Raw genomic sequence first — 20622 nt, 5'->3', positions numbered from 1 at the left:
TAGTTGGGTGGGGAGGGAGTTCCATGTCTTGGCCGCCAGGTAGGAGAAGGATCTTCCTCCGGCGGTGGCTTTGCGAATTCGTGGGACGGAGGCGAGGGAGAGGCTGGCGGATCGGAGCTGGCGGGTGGGTGTGTAGAATGTGAGGCGGTTGTTGAGGTATTTGGGGCCCATGTCGTGGAGAGCCTTGTGTGCGTGGGTGAGGAGTCTGAACGTGATCCTCTTGCTGACGGGGAGCCAGTGCAGGTCTTTCAGATGGGCAGAGATGTGGCTGTGACGGGGGATGTCCAGGATGAGTTGTGCCGAGGCGTTCTGTATGCGCGGGAGTTTTTTCTGGAGTTTGGCTGTGGTTCCAGCGTAGAGGGTGTTCCCGTAGTTCAGACGGCTGGTGACGAGGGCCTGGGTGACCGTCTCCCTGGTTTCGGTGGAGATCCACCGGAAGATCTTTCGGAGCATGCGTAGGGTGTTATTAGGATGACGAGACGGCGTTGACTTGCTTGGTCATCGTGAGGGAGGAGTCCAGGATGAAGCCCAGGTTGCGTGCGTGGTCCGTTGGCTTGGGGGTGGTGCCGGGTGCCACCAGGAGTGGTCCCAGGCGGAGGGGGATGGTCCCAGGATGAGGACTTCCGTCTTGTCTGAGTTTAGTTTTAGACGGCTGAGCTTCATCCATTCCGCGATGTCGTTCATTCCTTCCTGGAGGCTGGTTCTGGCGGTGGTGGGGTCGTTGGTGAGGGAGAGGATCAGCTGGGTGTCGTCCGCATAGTAGATGATGTTGAGGTTGTGTTGGCGAGCGATGGCTGCGAGGGGGCTCATGTAGACGTTGAAGAGGATGGGGCTGAGCGAGGATCCTTGCGGAACGCCGCAGATGACTTCGGTGGCCATGGAGTGGAACGGGGGGAGGTGGACTCTGGGTTCTTCCGGCGAGGAACGAGATGATCCACTCCAAGGCCGAACCTTGGATACCGGTGTTGCGGAGGCGCTGTATCAGGGTGCGGTGGCATACGGTGTCGAAGGCTGCTGAGAGGTCCAGGAGGATGAGGGCAGCTGTTTCCCCGTTGTCGAGCAGGGACCTGATGTCGTCGGTAGCTGCGATGAGTGCGGTCTCTATGAGGTGATGGTTTCCTCACTGTCTTCATCAGAAGTGACACATTTAAGTTTCTGAAGTCCCAATATTAGCCTCGTTACTCTGAACGTGAGAGCTTGAGGAAAAGGTTTCACATATTTTGTGGTCCATTACCTTATTTTCAGCTACTCTGACATATTAGTGGCTAGGGTCAGAGAAATTAAATATTATCTTGGATGATCCAAAAAAAAGTAACAGCTGAAGAAACCGAGCAGAGTTCAGGGAGACTCCCTTCATATGACATGCGGTAGAAAATCTGAGGGACTCAGCCTCTGTTGGGAGTGTTCTAGGGGGTGCTGTTACCTAGTTGGTTATAGGTCGAGTTTGGTCCTTATAAAAAAGAAAAAGGCCATAGATCGACTTTTAAACTGACTATTTAATTGCCATTATAGGCTATGATAGCGATACATACTGCTTTATTATGGTACCGTGGGACTACCACTTCGACGATGGGAATGATTCAAGCATATGAATCTATGAAAGATCCAATACTGGAAAATGTTACTTACCCTTTACACATCTGTTTGCAGCTTGCAATGCTGTATAGTCAGATGTTCTTCATACTCCTTCCATCTAGTGTTTGGCTAAAATTTTATTTTTGCTCAAAAAGTCTTTTGACCGCTCCTATAAGGTGATGGAATCCTCACTGTCTTCATCAGAAGTGACACATTTAAGTTTCTGAAGTCCCAATATTAGCCTCATTACTCTGAACGTGAGAGCTTGAGGAAAAGGTTAGACATATTTTGTAGTCCATTACCTAGAGTCAGAGAAATTAAATATTATCTTGGATGATCCAAAAAGAAGTAACAGCTGAAGAAACTGAGCAGAGTTCAGGGAGACTCCCTTCACATGACGTGAGGTAGAAAATCTGAGGAACTCAGCCTCTGTTGGGAGTGTTCTAGAGGGTGCTGTTGCCTAGTTGTTATAGTTCAAGTTTGGTCCTTTTTTAATATATTTTTTAAAAGGCCGTAGATAGGCTATTAAACTGACTTTTTCATTGCCATTATAGGCTTTGATAGCGATACATACTGCTTTATTATGATACCGTGGGACTACCACTTCGAAGATGGGTAATGATTCAAGCATATGAATCTATGAAAGATCCAATACTGGAGAATGTTACTTACCCTTTACGTATCTGTTTGCAGCTTGCAATGCTGTATAGTCAGATGTTCTTCATACTCCTTCCATCTATTGTTGGGCTAAAATTGTATTTTTGCTCAAAAAGTCTTTCAAGCCATGGGATACCCTGTGACTCATCCCTCAGAAAGAAGAGGATCAAAAAAAATGGCAGTGACAATGTCTCCTGTCCCTTTTGCTCGAACTCCTCTAGGTACATCTCCCTGTGGGAGTCTTTACAAGAAGCTGAATACTGATCAGTCGAAGCTACATGGCTGCAGTACTTTTCAGCACTCTTCTTTTTATGCTCTTCATTTGCCCTCATGTCTTCCAATTTACCAGTTAGCCTGATGACTTCCTGGTTCTTTTTGACATATTTTGGCAAACTCAATCTTTTACAAAGTGTGAGGAGGAAAGACACACTACACACTCCTTGTGTAGGTCAGTGGCAGCTTTCTAAATGCCACAGGACAGACATTTTACAAAAAGTGTAGGCATGTTGATAGAAAATTCTGCAAAATTCTACAAAATCTGGTACACCCAGGAGATGGACGATGAGCTAAGTTAAAAAAGTAGATAAAGGATGAAGAGTCAAGCTGGAAATAAGTCACATTTTGACAAAAAGCTTCTAAAAAATAAAAAAAGGAGCAGTGCAACCTTGAATGTGTTCTAGGATGCTTCTCACATGAGCAGGAATAAAAGAACAGTCTCTTGAAAGCCACTGCCAGTAGAATATGTCATTGGCAGTGGAAGCTCCTGGAATCTTAAAAGGACACTAGTCCATCACAGCTCTTCAATGGAAGCCTATCAGGCTGAACATTTCCCACCAGTCAGAAAGGTACTCAGCCCTTTGCTTTACAGATGTTGCAATGCAGCCTTGGAATAGACATTTCTGGGGATTGGCAGTCTAAATTTCAGAAATAGCTTTGCTTGGTTAGGTTCCTGAAGAGTGTTGCTGTCATGTGGACGATAGCACCCTGTATGTGCATATATGGACAGAATAAATTGCTATCAAGTGTTCTGGGGTCCATGAACAGAGCAGCAAATCACAAACTTTGACATCTATCTATAAAAGTGATATGTTACAGCAGATCATTTCTAGACAGTCACGCTCTTTGGGCAACCTTTATACGGTTACCATGGTAGAGATCTTGGACAAACGAGTCTCACGGACTCCTGTTCAAACAAATTAAAAACGTTTCTGGAAGCACTGCAGCTTGAAACCATTTAACAGCTGCTTGAATGATCTCTCAATTGAAGGTCTCAATGAACAACTATATAACAGCCTTGAAGTCTCAGCTCTCAAAAATACCTCCCAAAAGTAAACATCATTTTGACATCAAGCATTCATTTGACCACAAAGACTGTTCTAGCGAAAAACGGAAGGCATAACTTGAAGTGGGTCCTTTACTCACTGTACCACAGAAACCAAACTACGTCTGACTGACAAGCCTCAATCAGGGCGAAACTGGCCTTGGGTTGCTTGTGTTTCGGTTCTGGGAAGACCTGGCAGTTCGGGCTGGACTGCTGCTACTGTGGCAGGGTCAAGACTGATTTGCATATGGCTGGGTCAAAACTGAGGTGGCATAGTGGGTAAAAGAACGATGGATCTGAATTCTAGCATGAGCGATTGCCAGTGTTTAGACTTAATGTAAGAATCCATGTAATCACCTTTTGTGTTTTCGATGTCTTGAAGTAAGACAACATGTTTAGCTCATAAGAAGCCTCAAGAGCTTCTGATTGAGACTCAGTACCAATTGATGGTAGGTATGTAGCAATGGGAAGAGGGGTTGGCCTAACGGCTAAGGCGCTCGACCTCGGACCTGGGGATCTGGGTTCGAGTCTCGGTAACGACGCCAAAAACCTCCTGTGATTCTGGGCAAATCACTTAATCTCCCCGTGCCTAAAAAAATGAAAGTGTGTCCTCATGTAACGTAACTGGTGCTATGTAAAGCGCTCTAATACCTGATTCGGTTCGGGTCTAGTTCGCGCTATATAAAACTCTGCAAAAAAAAAAAAAAGGCTGAGAATTCTAGGAAGCTCAGTTTTTCTGATCTGCCTAGTGCTTTTAACATTGAACAGAGGTTCTGAAAATCAGGCATAAATGAACGGCAAAGTGTTAAGACGTCTTTCTCTGGTTGTGTACAAAACATTACAAAGGAACTAGACTTGTGAGAGACATTATGGGTCAGGGAGGACTGCACTACTATGTTGTTTTAAGCATTTTCCTGGGTACTCTTTAAAAATAAAAGTACATGATACTTCTTTTCTTTCCATGTAGGTAATTTTATAAACAAGAGTCCTGCAGAAACATTGTAAAAGTTAACAATATTATGATAGTCCCAAAAGAGAAAAAGGCAAATGCCAGTGTCTGACTGTACAAATTCAAAACAGTGTATCAACATCCAAAGATATAGATAACACTGTCCATAAGTAATAAAGGCTAAATACATGCTATCACATATTACTTATTGATTGGTATGGTTTATAAAGCTCGATGTGCCAGCTATCTTTTACTTTTTCACCAAAATGTAAGCCTTCTTTTGTTCATGAAAAGTTAGTGTACAAACTGGTGTGGCATCTACCACAACCCTTCAAACTCTGCTAAATGTTTTGGGGTCAAATTTGATGCTTCCCGGCAGATGGATAGCCAGGTGGTAGCCGTTATACCCTCCTGCACTTTTTATCTCGATACGATTAACCCAATTCTACTTTTTTTTTCAGACCCATGTAGCCAAGAGGTCATCTCGACAATCCTCAGCCCTAGACTGGCTTATTGTAACAGCATATATCTAGGCATTAAAGTCATTGTTAATTGATTGCTTCTAGTCTATTCAAAATCAAGCATCACATTTATTGGTTGCAGATCTCTGGTTCTGTCGAACCACTCCCATTTTGAATAGTCTACATTGCCACCCTATTAATGCCTGCATTAATTAACCTGTGCTTCGCTTTGTTCACCTTTTGATCTATGGCAGTTTCCAAATGTATTGCTCATCATCTAGATCGTTACCATCGGATTAGACCTCTTCACTGTTCTTAGATTTATTTACGCATTTACAGATTCCATAATACTTACCTGGACGGGCATGCCGTTTTGGTTCAGTTTTCTCTTATGTGGAATGAGTTGTCCTTTGCACCAAGAAACATAACCTCGTTGTACGCTTTCAAAAAGACCAGAACCTGTGTTCATTACATAACAGGTCAAGAGTCCTAGTACATGATTCTTCAGTTTCTGCCTCCATGTTCAGTCAGGGACCAAAATAAAAACTTTAAAAACTAAAATTTTCAGGCAATTAATGAAATACAGCTGTTCTGCTACATCCCCAGGTTTGGGATCAGAGCATTGCCCTTCATGAGGCACAGGGTCGCCTGCACGTTCAGCTACTGGAAGTCTTGCTGACTCATCAGGTATGCACTTGCTTAGTGCAGACTACTGGCTGACTGGGGAGGCAGTATCTCCAAGTACCCTAGTAATTTTTATCCAAAATGCCAAAAGTAGTACAAAGAAAGAAACCATATGACTGTATCCACCAAGAGTTACTGGAGTACTCTCAGGGCTCGTTTCACACGGGTCTATTTTCCTGATTTAGACACACTCTGGCCGCTTGGTTCTGTAAGCTTTGCAGCCTGTCGACTAGTGTCATTGAGAGTCCAAGATGCATGATAGTTAAACCATACATGTGTGCCATTATAAAGGTTCAGTCGGCCCTATCAAATGGTGGGTTTGACCAATGTACATTGACAGACAAGGGGAAACTTTATGAATAAATAAATAAATACATAAGCACCCGATGACACAGCTGTAAAGAAATGTTAAAAAGCACATAAGATTTAGGGCTAGATGTAGGTAATTTGGATTTACCGATTCATAAATACCGAATTTATACTGATTCGGTATTTATGAATCGGTAAATCCAATGTAGGTAAAAATTCGGTAGAAAATACCGAATCGGTAGGATTCGGTATTTACCGAATCGGTATTTACCGATTCGGTATTTGCCATTGATGAATGAATGTCAATTACCGAATCGGTAAATACCGAAAAATTCAAGGGTGGCAGGGTGTCACTTTGACACCCTGTTGCACCCCTGATTAGGGCTTGCATGTGTGCCACATGGCACAGGTGTAAATGCACATATTTGCATTTGCATAGGAATTCGTTATTTACCACCAATTAATAATTAGTGGTAAATAACGAATCCTGAAAGCACTGTAGCACTGTTTACAGTGCTACCTACATATCAAAATGCAGATTCGGTAATTTTACCGAATCGGTAATTTTACCGATTCGGTAAATTACTGATTCGGTAAAATTACCGATTCTGCATTTTCTTATGCCCCTACATCTCAGTATCCAAATACCGGTCGGTAACGGCCGAAAATCGGTATTTTCGGCCGTTACCGACCGGTATTTGGATACCTACATCGGGTCCTTAGATATTTAACACATACAGGTAACCATCAAAGTGCAAGTGAATAGGCAAGAACCTCTCTGTATAAGGACACAGACATATACTTATGTTCCACTGTCTATCAAAGACACTGAGAAAAAACATTGCCCTTCAGCACCAACGAGTACTTATTGATCAAAGTGCCTAATATTATACAAATACATACCGCTGTTGCCACAATCCGCACATGATATTAGCTCCTCAGGCCGCTTTTCCCTGTTCTGTTCTTTCGTCCCAAGACAAAAACTGCAGATAGGAATTGGTTCAGCTACCGGCTGTCAATAAAAAGACAACAAAAATATTAGAAAATGTAATGCTCTGCATAGTGGTTGTACAGCTTAAATAAAGATGAATCATCTCGTGCTTAGACTTTGATCCTTTTAAATCATATTTTAAACAACGCCAAAGCATACTGCTTCAAGATCTTCTGTTCTACTGCCATGGATGCACTGCTGAATCAGAAGGTATGGTGCATCAAGAACAGTGTCTATGGTGCATCAAGAACAGTGTCTAGTTATATGAGGTCTCTCTGCCACATTATCTAGAATTGAAGTTTAGCCTGGCGATAGTAGTCCCCCACCTCCATCAGTCACTGGATTTAGTGTCTCCATGATGGCCGTTATTGTTTTCTCAAACTGATGGGATGCACCTTTAGTTCAGGGACAATGAACACTGACATTGTTCTGCACTTTTACAAGTATTAGCAGCTCTATCGAGAACACAAATTTCAAGCTACCAGTTCAACATGAAGGTCCGTGGTATCTGTCCGAGGACTGCTTAGGACTGCGTCTCAAGCCCCTCCTGGTCATTGACAAATTATGAACAATTTGAGCTCTGTAGATCAGTGAGGTCTCCCTAACTAGTGTAGAGTCACTTAGACAATCCACAAGAAGCGAATTAGGTGTTAAACTGTACTGCCAAGAACGTTTACTGACACTGCACTTGGTTATAAGATGGGGTAAGACTTACTTTTGAATTTTTTCATGACTCTATGCAAGCGTAAGACACAGCACAGTCACATGTACAAGCATTCAGATAAAAAAAATACCTAATGCCATAAAATGTGTTAAAGTTACTGTGCATACTACATTTAGAAAATAATAATACTACTTGGACGTCACATTTATTGTGAGGGAAACATGTGCGTGCTATATTAGCTAAACACGGACACCACAACACCCTTGAAGAATAAGTCTTGACTGTGTGACTTTGTTACTAAAATGTAGGCTTTAAGAGGAGTAAGTAAGCTTGCAGTAACCTCGGATTCCCTGTGTTTCCATGGACAGCAACAATACTTATTAAAAGAACGGTTTTTATTTTAAAGAACTGCCTAACTGTGCTTGAGTCATAGAGGCCACTGCAGTTCTTAAAATGAAACTTTTTTAAATACAATAAAGGCCTCTTAAATAAGACTATGCAGCCCCAACTGTGGCACCCAAGAAAACCCATTTTTTCCATTTATTGGAGGGATGCCATGGAATTAATTGGTACTGGAGAGAGGTCAGCGACAGAAAGGGGTGCCTCACATACGACTGAACCCTGCCACTGCTGAGCAATTTAAAAAAAGATGTAAGTGAGGCATATATATGATCGCAAAAAGCTCGTAGTCTATCAAGATTTGGGCAATCTTACAACAGTTCCTGATAGGAGCTCAAATCTAAATACAGCTTACCAAGGACAAGAAAGGTTTAGAAGAACGCTCCAGACAGTACTGGGGTACACATAATCCTGTGACTTAGCTGTCCTCTGCTGACAGTCATTCAAAGTCTAAGCATGTTTACCAGCAGGAACACGACATCACAAACTGCCAATAAGGTCCCATAAAGACTCAAGACACCACCGTGGCACCTAGGCTGACCGAGCTGCTCTCTAACTGCCAATCCAATCCAAACCTCGTTTCCTGTCAACGAACTCAGTCTCTATACCAGCCTTAAAGCAGCCCTCTTGCCACCACCTATTCTCCAGTACCCTATTTCTTCAGACCCTCCAATGATTCTCACCTGAAAATGCATAGCAAATAGTAGACATAAACATGGGCAGCCTCATATCTGGCCCATAAAGGCCCGGAACAAAAGCCATCTGCATCAGACACTCTACTCTTTGCCCCTCTTCTCACCCGTCACTATATGCTTCATACCCACTTCACCCGGCACCTTCACCATATCATGAAAACACAAATAATGCATCCTTATACAGTACCTCAGTAAAGTAAACCCTAACAAACTAATTCAGAACTCTCTCATTACCCGCTCACTCTTTACACCCTGTATTCATTAATACTCAATCACCAGTAAGATTTGAAGTGAAAAAGACATGGGAGACATTACAACACATAGCCTGAATGCACTCTTTGTCAAGGACACCAGGCGTTCTCCCACTTCCTTGTCCCTTCTGGATATTACATAAAACATATACAGCACTTTAAAAAACATTCTTAATCAAGGCAGTGAAACTCCTCACCTGTCACCGATGCTTTAAACAACCCAGTGACATTCCAGCTCTTCTACAGGGTTTCAGGCTACAGCCTGACTTTCCGCATCGAAATTTCAAATCTCATCACCACAGCTTTATGGAACTACTCCAGCAACATCTTCCAGTGAGATAACTTCCAGAAAACATTGCCACCGAGACCATGAAAAAGAACACACTATTCTGCTTTCTGGACACTGCAGAATCAGCGATGCCACACTTAACAATCCCATCAAAAGCAACACCCTGGACCTATTCTGCTCCCACTGCTGTTCCTAGGCAGCATATGGATGCAACATACCACAATATCAAAGCTTTCGATCTTTTGGCACACCAGAACAAGTTATCATGGCCAAGCAAAGATGTTGAAGCACCAGTCAGTTCATCCAGGGCATGTCCTTAGACAACCTACAACAAGGTTCTTACCAATTTATTAGATGCCACTACACAGAGTCGTACAAAAGGGGGTGGCGATGGACGGAGCATCTGAATCAATCAAACACTCACACCCAGTTAACGGATCTGGGTTTAATCCATCCCCGTTCTTTAGCCTACTCTGCCAACCCAGTTCAGACATGGCCATATGCAAATCAGTCTGACCCTGTGCCTCATGGGAAAAGTCCAGCCCGAACTGCCAAGCCATGCCTTCCCTGGACCGGAAGCAAGCTTCCGAGGACCGGTTTCTGGCATTTCAGCCGTCTTCAGCCCTGCTTGCTTGAATCCAGTGGCAAAGTGAGCAAGGGACTCATGTCTGAGCATACCCTGCCAACTTAAGGCGAACAAAGTGGAACAAAATTCTGTCCATCAACTGTTGTTTTTGCATTTGTTAACCAGAGTGGGACGGGTATGCTCAGACGTGAGTCCCGTGCTCTCCACACCACTGGAGTCAAGCTATCCTGGCTGAAGACGGCTGATAGCCAGAAACCGGTCCTAGGATGCTTGATTCCGGTCCAGGGAAGACATGGCTTGGCAGTTCGGGCTGGACTGTTCCCATGAGGCACAGGGTCAAGGCTGATTTGCATATGGCCATGTCTGAACTTGGGTGGTGTGGTGAGCAAAAAAAACGATGGATTTAGGCCCAGATCTCTGTACTGGGGTGAATGTATGACATTGTTCTGCATTGTGTCCATCCACTGTTGTTTTTGCATTTGTCACCCCGAGTGGGACGGGTATGCTCAGACGTGAGTCCCGTGCTCTCCACACCACTGGAGTCAAGCTATCCTGGCTGAAGACGGCTGATAGCCGGAAACCAGTCCTAGGATGCTTGATTCCGGTCCAGGGAAGACATGGCTTGGCAGTTCGGGCTGGACTGTTCCCATGAGGCACAGGGTCGAGGCTGATTTGCATATGGCCATGTCTGAACTGGGGTGGTGTGGTGAGCAAAAAAACGATGGATTTATGCCCAGATCTCTGTACTGGGGCGAATGTATGACATTGTTCTGCATTCTGTCCATCAACTGTTGTTTTTGCACTACACAGAGTCAGCGCGTAATCCTGTGGCCTAAAACACACAAGAGTAACCAGCAAGCATACCTAGGATCCAATAAGGAACCACTCATTAAAATCAAAGCAGTCAGCCACCTAGTAAACCTTCAAGTTCACAGAACGTAAGTGTGATCTGAAGGCAAGAGAAGATATGACAGATACTGCAGCTCCAGGCAAAGTGATGGCCCCTGAAAATCACTACTCAAAATAAAAAAAGACCAGGGTCTGACTGGAAAAGAAGATAGGCCTGACTGCCAAAATAAAAGTGTCACCCCATTACCGAATCAGACAGTTATAAAGATGCACACATTTGCATATTAGGGGCAAGATGGCATTTGTAAAGGCACACTGTATGGGTGTTTTGCAAGGTATGGAGGACTGCATGGATTTAAACTTGATGCAAGCAATGTTTTCTTTAATATCAAGGAAATCAACAGTAAAAAAAACAGTCAAGCAGACCATAAAGCAGGACTACACACAGAACTATCAGACCAGCCTATCTAGCACTGCTAGACTGCCCTATAGGTCAGTCCGACCCTGAAAGACTCATCAAAAGCACCAAGGCAATATATTATGCTAATACCATCAATGCACACCTGGAGCAGATGTCACTTCATAGTACTAAAAAGATGAGTCGCCCAAACTACTGGTCACCACAACACAGAACATTCCATGGACACATGCAAGATGATCAAGAGTTTCTTCAAGTAAATGGAGACATTGGCAAAGCCAACAGGTTTTGCCTACGAGACATCTAAGGGCTTTGTCAATGTTTCTTTAGACATGTTCCATGGACACCAGTAGGAGGGCGTGGGAAATAAAGCACAAACTGCGTAAGGAGGAAGCGGGTATGGAAAAACAAGTACAAACAGCCGGAGGAGGAAGCAGGTGTGGGAAAGAAAGTAAAACGAGCCAGAGGAGGGCAGAATGCGGAAACGCAACAAAGGACAAAAGGAGGAGGGTGGGGGTGGAAAAGCAACATGAGAGAGAGCACAACAGCAGGAGGAGTGTGGGGAGAGGGAGAGGCACTGCAGAGACATGACCTGTATTAGAGTGCATGTATAAAAAAAGAGTACCAGCGGGGGCCTGCAGCTAGTGGAACACACTGGCAGCAGACAGTAAATTGTATTCGGTGCATGCTCATGCCAGAGACACACAGGAGGAAGCCGAAGCAAGGAGAAGGCTCTGACCAATAAAAAGCAAGGTAAATAGAATGACGTTGTAGTAAAGGTAAGTAAGTTGCAAGCTCCAAGTCCGTTTTAAGGTTTTTGTTTATGCTTTTATTTTGTTTGTTAAACAAGTGATTTCGCTGGTGAAACCTAAAAATTATAAAAGCAGGAAACGTAATAACAGTTGATAACCCACTAATACCTTCCCACCTTGCTCTAGTGGTCACAATTCAACAGTTCCACCAGAGGCAACCTCTACATGCCTCAATTTCTTTAGAAACACATCATACGAAGACCACAATTTATCACAATAGTAAAATAAATGTTTAGTGGAGAAATCTATTAAACAGCATCCCTCAACCAAGAAATCTTTACTAATAACTAACCCAAAAGATGAACCCCAATGCTGAAGAATGCCTAGCTTAGCCACAATGAAGTTGCAAACTCTTGCCCAATCAGCAACCTGGTCATGGACAAAATCACTGAGAAAACCATGGCCAATAAACTGCAAGAAACAAGATCTAGATTCCTCTTTCTGGACAATCAGGATTCAGAGTATAGTGCAGCACAGAGACAGCAACTATCCAAGTCACTGAACTCATTAATTTCACTGACAACGGAGACTCATCTTTACTCATCCTCCTCGACATTTGATTCAACTGACCATTAATTCATGCTCAACTCTCTTGCCTCACAAATCACAATATAAACAAAGAGGATGTCAAAATGAAAATGTAACAATCAAATCTCACAATCAGGGTGTTCCCTGTGATTTGCAGTGTACCCCAAGGTTAGATATTGCCAATAATCGACTTTAATCATCACATAAACCACAAGGGAGAAGCAGGCATTGGGTAGTGTCCCAGGAGTCATCAAAAGCAGCAGACGACACAAGAACTTATTAAAGGTCTCAGCAGGCAACAATATAGCTCACCTAAAAACTGTTTTTCTAACACTCAAGCCTATGTGTGGAAAGTCTACTTAAAGGTGAATCCAGTGAACCTTGAGCTCTTCCTGATGGCCACTAAAAGACTGTGGCCAGCAGCAGTGGACCTGGGTGGGTCATACCTCAAGTAACAGACAACTCACAATGCAGGTTTGATAGATAAAGTGACTGTGATGGGACCACGGCGCCGCCAGCGCCGATACCACGGCTCCCCGCCCGATCACCACCACCATTCCCTGTTGCCCGGACAACCAAAACAACCAGGACTCCACCCCTTTCTTTTTTCCTACAGGAACCAATCACAACGCAGAACCCACAGGAAGAACATCCCCGCGACCCCGGAAGTTCCTTCCCCTTTCCGGAGGCGGACCACAGAAAAGCAGGAAGAACAGACAACACCGCGTTCAAGCAGGAAGACTCGTGGCAGGAGACGGCGTGCGACGAACCCCCGGAGAAGAGAGACGAACCCGAACCAGGAGACGAGGTCTGGACGGAGGACTGGTGGATTCCAGAGGAGGACGCTGGAGAGCGGCCGCAACTCAAGGACGGAGTTGCGGCGGGCCAAGTGAGTACCAGTTCTGCGTGTGTGTAGAATAGTAGACGGTACGAGAGTTTGTAGATTATAGCCTGTAAATATCACCCTTGTATAATAGAGTCCCTCCCTTCCACGTTTCACCGAGCACTGTGTATATACGTGTGAGAGCGGCACCTTCACGTCTGTAAATAAGAACCCCTCCCCCACGTCCTGACACGGAATCACCCTCCACCCTGACCTGGCTGTTTCTTCTCCTCACCTACCTTCCCCTCCCTTTCCTCACCTTCGTTTCAGCCCCAACACTCCGGTGAAGGAAACGGTCTCCTACCCTCCGTTTAACCGACAGTACTAACGGCCGTCATTCTATCTCTCCTTTTCCCCCCCCTCCGAGGAACCACCTTCCAGGAGCGGAGCCGACGGCTGCTTCCACGTCCAACTTCGACTTCAGTCAAGACCAACAACTGCCCCTGGACGCTCAGCGCGGAAGACTTCACCTGGAAACCGGGAACCTGTGTTTCGTTGAGACTCTCTTTACCCCTGTGCCCTACCATTGAGATACTGTAAAATAATAAACTGCGGCTACGAGATAGCCTCCTACATACGGCCTCCACGCTTGTTATTCCGGTCCGCTCCCACCCCACGCTCACAGTGACTCAGTGACAACAAAACTTGTGTCATGTTTTACAACGAAACTGGTCCCTCGATGCTTTTTTCTGGTTCAGGGAAGACCTGGCTTGGCAGTTTGGGCTGGACTGTTCCCATGAGGCACAGGGTCAAGACTTGATTTGCATATAGCTGGGTTTTAACTGAGGTGGCAAAGTGAGCTAAAGAACGATGATAGATTCAACCCAGATCCGTGACGGGGCGAGTGTCTGAAAAGTTTCAGCACTCTGTCTATCATATCCTTGTGTTTGCTTTACAAAATGAACAGTCAAATAAAAAACTCAGCGAGAGAAATGCTAAGCTGGATTGTTCTGTCAGAATACCACAGTTCCACTCCACAGGAGCTTTTGTTTTTATGCTTTCTATTTGGGTAATTGACTGCATAAATACCCACTATGCTACATTTTACATATCTGTTGCTGGACCGAAGTTCTTTAGTTTAAAAAAAGTGTATACCTGGGATACAATATGTCAGTATCATGCGACAGATTCTATATAATCAAGTAATTTGGCGATGTGGTGGTCTAAAAAGCAGACTCGCCAACAACTTTAATCACAACAACAAGAGCCTCAACCATTATCACCCAGTTAAAGTAGTACAAGTATTTGTATACATGAGTACATGAAACAGGCAGGAGACATCAGAGCAGTCTAACAACGAAGGGTGATTAGAGTGGACTATGATGCAACACAAGTTCCAAGAATCTTCTACATAAGAACTCAAAACCCAAATTCAGTCCCTTAGGTATCACGTTCAGCACCAGGAAAATAATTTGGCATCCCGTCATAGGTGCCTTGGTGCATCCTATTGCAACCTTACTTATATATAACCCTTTCCTTTTTTTATTTTAAGTACGACACTAGCCTTGATCTCATTCCCTATACTTAATCATAACCCCAACCCAAAGCTTAACACTAAGCCTAAGCACCAACGTGAAAAACATGTGGAAAACAAATCTAGTGGAATTCTTGATACAAAGGTATATTTTTGTGCCACCAGACACACAGGGTGAGAGTTCACTACAATCATCCTCTCAAGTCAAGACACATCATTTACATAGGAGAGCTCCATGTGTGAAAGTGCAACTCCACATTTTCACAGGCAATGGCTATATGCCAAAAATAGGAACAAAAAATATATTTACCATGTTAATCTTAACCTCAGCATAAATTTAACAATTACATGCAACCCTAGGTACTGGAAGGGGCGGTCTTCCAGTTGGGACGCTGAAACATGGCAGTCAGCTAGTCAGCTGATCAGGAGTCTCCTTCCTGCGGAACACATTCCAACTACACGGAAATGTGATGGAACTCACCTGCTTCCACATTAGATTCTTCCTGAGGCATTTCCACAGAACTTCTAGGCTCTGGGCGTTGGCAGAGGGCAGCGGCGAGTCTCTAGTAGGATTGATGTGAGGCTGCTTGGATCCCTCTCTGGGGAAGGACGGGCAGCGACAGCACAGGAGCGCACTCCTAGGAAATGCGGTGTCGAACAGGGCTGTCACAGACAGCAGCTTGTTGGATGTCCTCAACGGTGGGTACAAGAGGCACAGAAGGTGGTAACAGAGTCAATGGGTCACCAAATCTTGCAGAACAAACCCCCTCTCTACTCCAACGCTGGGGGAAGTAGGTGAAAGAGTTGGGGAGACAGTGGCTCGAAGTAAGGGATACCAGGGTAGAGGGTTGGCCGAAAGCAAATGGGAAATGTTACCTGTTGAGAAGCACCACAATAAGGAAAGCAATAGGGGTTACAAGTGGGCAGAGAGAAATAACCTTAGGTGTTCTGACCCTTGGCTCTAAATTTCGAAGAGCAGGCAGAAAACATAAAATCTCACATACGGGTCAGCAAGACCATAGGAATAGTGGTAGCGGTCAGAAGGAATAGCAAAATCCTCCAGTTTAAATCAGAATTTCTCCTTCTTAAATATCCTATTTTAAGGACCATGCTCCAATTCTAGAGAAAGCATAACATCTAAGGATCTATCGACAAGGGTGGCTGATGGAATCAGTGCAGAGGAAAAAACTTCAAGAGGGAGATAACATGAGGAGGATAGTACAAGAGAAAAATACAACTCCTAGTAGTACCACCCCACAGTTTTAGCAGATAAAAACACCTTGGACGAGCAATAGGAGAATTTAGGACAGGGGGCATGGGGCAGAAGGTCCCCGGCAATTGGCTCCTCAGAGAAATGTAGAAAGGATGCTGAAAGTCCTCGAACAAGAGGTAAGGGCTAAATTTTGCAACATCTGAAAATAATCATAAAGAGATACAAGGAGTATGTGTCACCCTCAAAGAAAAGTTGGACAAATTAGTACAGCAAAGCATGGTTCTTGAAGATGCAGTTACAAAGCTCAGGGGTCATGTGTGCTCAAATGAGGAAGAGATCACAAGGTTGTAAGTAAGGGACAGAGAACGTCAGGGAAAACTTGAACATTTTAGAAATAGTGTGAGATGAAATAACATCAGGATTCTAAATGTCCCAGAAGGCGCAGAAGGGCAAGACCTGAGGTGGCCTGTGAGGTATCAGTTAAAAACAACAACCCCCTTGAAAAATGCAATTGTATATCTTGCTGCGGATAGTGTGGATCATGACCCTTTTAAGAAAGATTTCAACTGATCTAAAACAAGGAAAATCTTGGTAAACTTTAAGACATTCACAACTAAAGAAGAAATAATGGCAATTGGCTTTAAGAAAACACCTTAAGAGTTAATGATTTGACATTCAGCATAAAGTACCATATATCTATCATAACACAGGAAAGGTAGTGGGAGTTTGGGAAACATAGATGAACTGAAAAGATTGAGAGCTTCTGCTCAGATTGAATTTCCAGCCACTTTAATGGTAAGCTTAGAGGCTGTTTTTCCAAGGGAGGGGAAGCTTACATGGGAAAATCAGGAAGAGCCCATTTGAAGGTTAAGGAAAGTTCCCCGGAGGTAGGTTTGTGAGTAGTTGGAGGGGTTGAGGAAGTGGAGTTTGAGCAGAGGTTGGGAATCATGTGGTGGGTGAAGCAAAACAAAGTCCTCAACACACGACATGTAGGATAAAGGAAACTAGGGACATAATGAAAAAGAAAATTAGGAAAATACATCGGAAGAAGGAGAAATTGGTAAAAAAGTGGCTAGTGAATGGAAGAACAGTATGTGGGAAAGCAAGTGAAAAGGAGATATGGAGGACGAAGGACACAGATGCTTAGTGCCTGTTATGACTTGGAACGTTAATGACCTGCGAGTGAAGTGTACACAGCTGAAGATCATGCAATATCTAAGTGAATCTAGGGCACAGATTATATTACAGGAGACACACTTTTTGAAGAAGGAGGAAAGTGAGGGAGTATTGCCCAAAAGGGGTGGCCATATTGATAAAGAGCAACTCCTCAGCTGAGAGCTGCAATTCATTGTGGCAGGGCGATGGATAATTGCTCAGCTACAGCTGCAGGGAGAACTATTAACAACAGCAGGGTTCTACTGGCCACACATCAATTACTGTGAGCCACTTAAAGATCTTTAATGAATATGCTACTTACCAGTATGCATCTGTTTTTGGCATGTAGGGCTGCTAACATTCATATCTGTAGCATAGATCGCCGCCTAGTGTTGGGTCCGGATGATTGCACATTGTTGTCCTGGAAGTCTTCGAAGTATCACGAGATAGGTGGCTCCTCCCCTGGACTACAGTGCGCATGGGCATCGACTCCATCCCCAGATTGTTTTTAGCCATTGTGGCAAAGATGGAGTGTAACAGTGAAAGTGATGGCCATGCTAGAGATTAAATGCAAGAAAAGTCTGCAGCCGCTACGGGCGCCGGGGAGGAGGGCGGGCGATATGAATGTTAGCAGCCCTACATGCCAAGAACAGATGCATACTGGTAAGTAGCATATTCAGTTCGAGGCATGTGGGCTGCTAAATTCATATCTGTAGCATAGAATACATAGCAGTCCCTCCATTAACGGCGGCCGCCCGTGCCAGTTGCAGAAGTCTGAAAAAGTGTTTTAAGAACAGCCTGTCCTACAGCTGCCTGCTGTTTGGAATGCACATCTACACAGTAATGTTTGGTAAACGTATGTGGTGTAGATCATGTGGCTGCCCTACAAATGTCTTCTAAAGGAATGTTACCCAGGAATGCCATGGAGGCCCCCAACTTGTGTGTGGAGTGTGCTCTGGGGGGGACCGTTAAAGTGCGCTTAGCCTTCTGATAGCAAATCTGAATACACTTAACAATCCACCTGGCTATTCCTGCTTTGGAAATGGGGTTGCCTTTATGCTGGGCTGCGAAGGCAACAAAGAGTTGCTGTGTCTTTCTAAAAGGTTGTGTTCTGTCAATGTAGTACATAAGCGCTCTTTTGACATCAAGTGTATGGAGCATCCTTTCTGCTACCGTTTCTGGGTTGGGAAAGAATGCGGGCAGTTCGATTGTTTGATTGACATGAAACTGCGACACCACCTTAGGGAGAAATTTGGGGTTAGTGCGCAGCACCACCCTGTTTGAATGAATTTGTATAAATGGCTCTTGAATGGTGAGCGCCTGTAGCTCACTAACACGTCTTAGAGACGTTATGGCAATGAGAAAAGCCACTTTCCATGTGAGAAACTGAAGCTCACATGAATGCAGAGGTTCAAACGGGGGACCCATCAATCTGGTGAGCACCACATTGAGGTTCCACACAGGAGCTGGCGGGGTCCTGGGAGGGATGACCCGCTTCAGCCCTTCCAGGAATGCTTTAATGGCAGGCACCCTGAAGACAGAGAGATGCTGCCTGTTTTGGAGATAAGCCGCTATGGCAGATAAGTGTATCCGAATGGAAGCGTATGCTAGATTGCATTTGTAAAGATGCAACAGATAGCAGATGATATTAGGAATGGATGCATCGAGCGGGTTGATAGCGTGCTCGGTACAGTAGATGACAAACCGCTTCCATTTTGCTGCATAGCAAGCTCTGGTAGTGGGCTTCCTTGCCTCCCGGATGATGTCCATGCATTCAGGGGTCAAATCAAGGTAGCCAAACTCTAAGACCTCAGGAGCCAGATCGCCAGATTGAGCTGCTGCGGATCCGGGTGCTGAATGTCGCCACGGTTCTGCGTTAAGAGCCGGGGTGTGAGGTGCAGTCTTTGATGCGGAACCACGGAGAGTTCGAGGAACGTGGTGTACCACGGTTGTCGCGCCCACGTTGGAGCAACTAGGATGAGCGTCAGCGAGTGTTGCTTTAGCTTTTTTGCCACCAGCGGAATGAGAGGCGCTGGAGGAAAAGCGTACGCAAATCTGCCTGACCAGTTCATCCATATCGCATTGCCCTGCAATAGTGGGTGAGGGAACCTGGCAGCAAAGCTTTGGCATTTTGCGTTTTCCTCCGTGGCAAACAGGTCTATCTCTGGATGACCCCACTGCTGGAAGTACGGGCGGAGTACTGATGGATGTAACTCCCACTCGTGCATCTGGTGGCTGTATCTGCTGAGCAGATCCGCCATCTGATTGTCCGTGCCCGGGAGGTGTTCCGCCATGAGGAAGATGTTCCTCTGAATGGCCCACTTCCACATGCTCTGAGCCAGATGAGACAACTGTGGAGAGTGCGTACCTCCCTGCTTTTGAATGTAGTACATGGCTGTCATGTTGTCCGGCCGGATCAACACAACTTTGTTGCACAGATGTACTTTGAAGGACTTGAGTGCCATGAAGATTGCCATCAGCTCCAAGTAGTTGATGTGCATCTTCCTTTGTTGCGTTGTCCATAGACCCTGCACCGTATAGTGGATCACATGAGCTCCCCATCCTTGGAGAGATGCGTCCGTTGTTAGTGTAATCTGTGGCACAGGCTCCAGGAACGGTCGGCCCTTGCAAAGGTTGTGTGGATTCCACCAATGCAGAGAGCTGTATGCCCGACCCGTCACCAACACTAGGTCGTTTAGCTGTCCTTGAGCCTGAGTCCACTGATGCGCCAAGCATTCTTGGAGCGGACGCATATGGAGTCTCGCGTGCGGGACTATGAAGATGCAGGAGGCCATCATGCCTATCAACTGCATGAACACTCTCGCTGGGAGTGAGTGTTGCGGTCTGAACTTTTGGATCAGCGCCTGGATGTTGTGGATCCTCGCTGGGTTTGGCTGAGCTGTGGCAGCCAGGGTATTGGTCGTCGCGCCTAAATACTGCCGCACATGGGCCGGCTGAAGGTGTGACTTTGGGTAGTTCAGTGTAAACACTAGACTGTGAAGGAGGTGAATGGTGTGGGACATGTCTGCGGCGCACTGCTGGGCTGACCTTGCCTGCACGAGCCAGTCGTCCAGATAAGGGTAGACATGTATACTCTGTCTTCGGAGGTGTGCCGCCACCGTCGCCAGACATTTTGTGAACACTCTGGGAGCAGTGGTCACTCCGAAGGGGAGTACCTTGAACTGGTAATGCCTGTTTTGGATGGTGAACCTGAGGTACTTTCTGTGGGATGGGTGGAGTGGTATGTGAAAGTAAGCATCATTGAGGTCCAAGGTTGCGAGGAAGTCTCCCTGTTGTAACAAGGGGAGAACCTGCTGCAGTGTCAACATGTGGAAGTGTTCTGAAAGAATGTACTGGTTCAAGGGGCGTAGGTCTAGAATCGGTCTGAGTGAGCCGTCCTTTTTTGGGATTAAGAAGTACAGGGAATAAACCCCTGTGCCTTCTTCCTCCACTGGCACG

The 20622-nt window shown here is 45.1% G+C and overlaps 1 protein-coding gene across 2 annotated transcripts in view; it reads right to left on the bottom strand.

The window, feature by feature from the left end:
* The window catches only part of KAT6A (lysine acetyltransferase 6A), a 1535407-nt gene that overhangs the window by 1275669 nt on the left and 239116 nt on the right, over positions 1–20622 (bottom strand). For both annotated transcript variants that reach the window (XM_078666232.1, XM_078666233.1), the window contains exon 3: positions 6860–6968. In XM_078666232.1, coding sequence (XP_078522358.1) covers positions 6860–6968 — 109 coding nt within the window. The remainder of the gene's footprint in view (positions 1–6859; positions 6969–20622) is intronic.

Source organism: Lissotriton helveticus, chromosome 11 (genome assembly GCF_964261635.1).
Source record: "Lissotriton helveticus chromosome 11, aLisHel1.1, whole genome shotgun sequence".
In the NCBI taxonomy this organism is placed as follows: domain Eukaryota; kingdom Metazoa; phylum Chordata; class Amphibia; order Caudata; family Salamandridae; genus Lissotriton; species Lissotriton helveticus.
The sequence above is the reverse complement of the archived record's forward strand: the minus strand, read 5'-3'. Positions and strand labels throughout refer to the sequence as shown.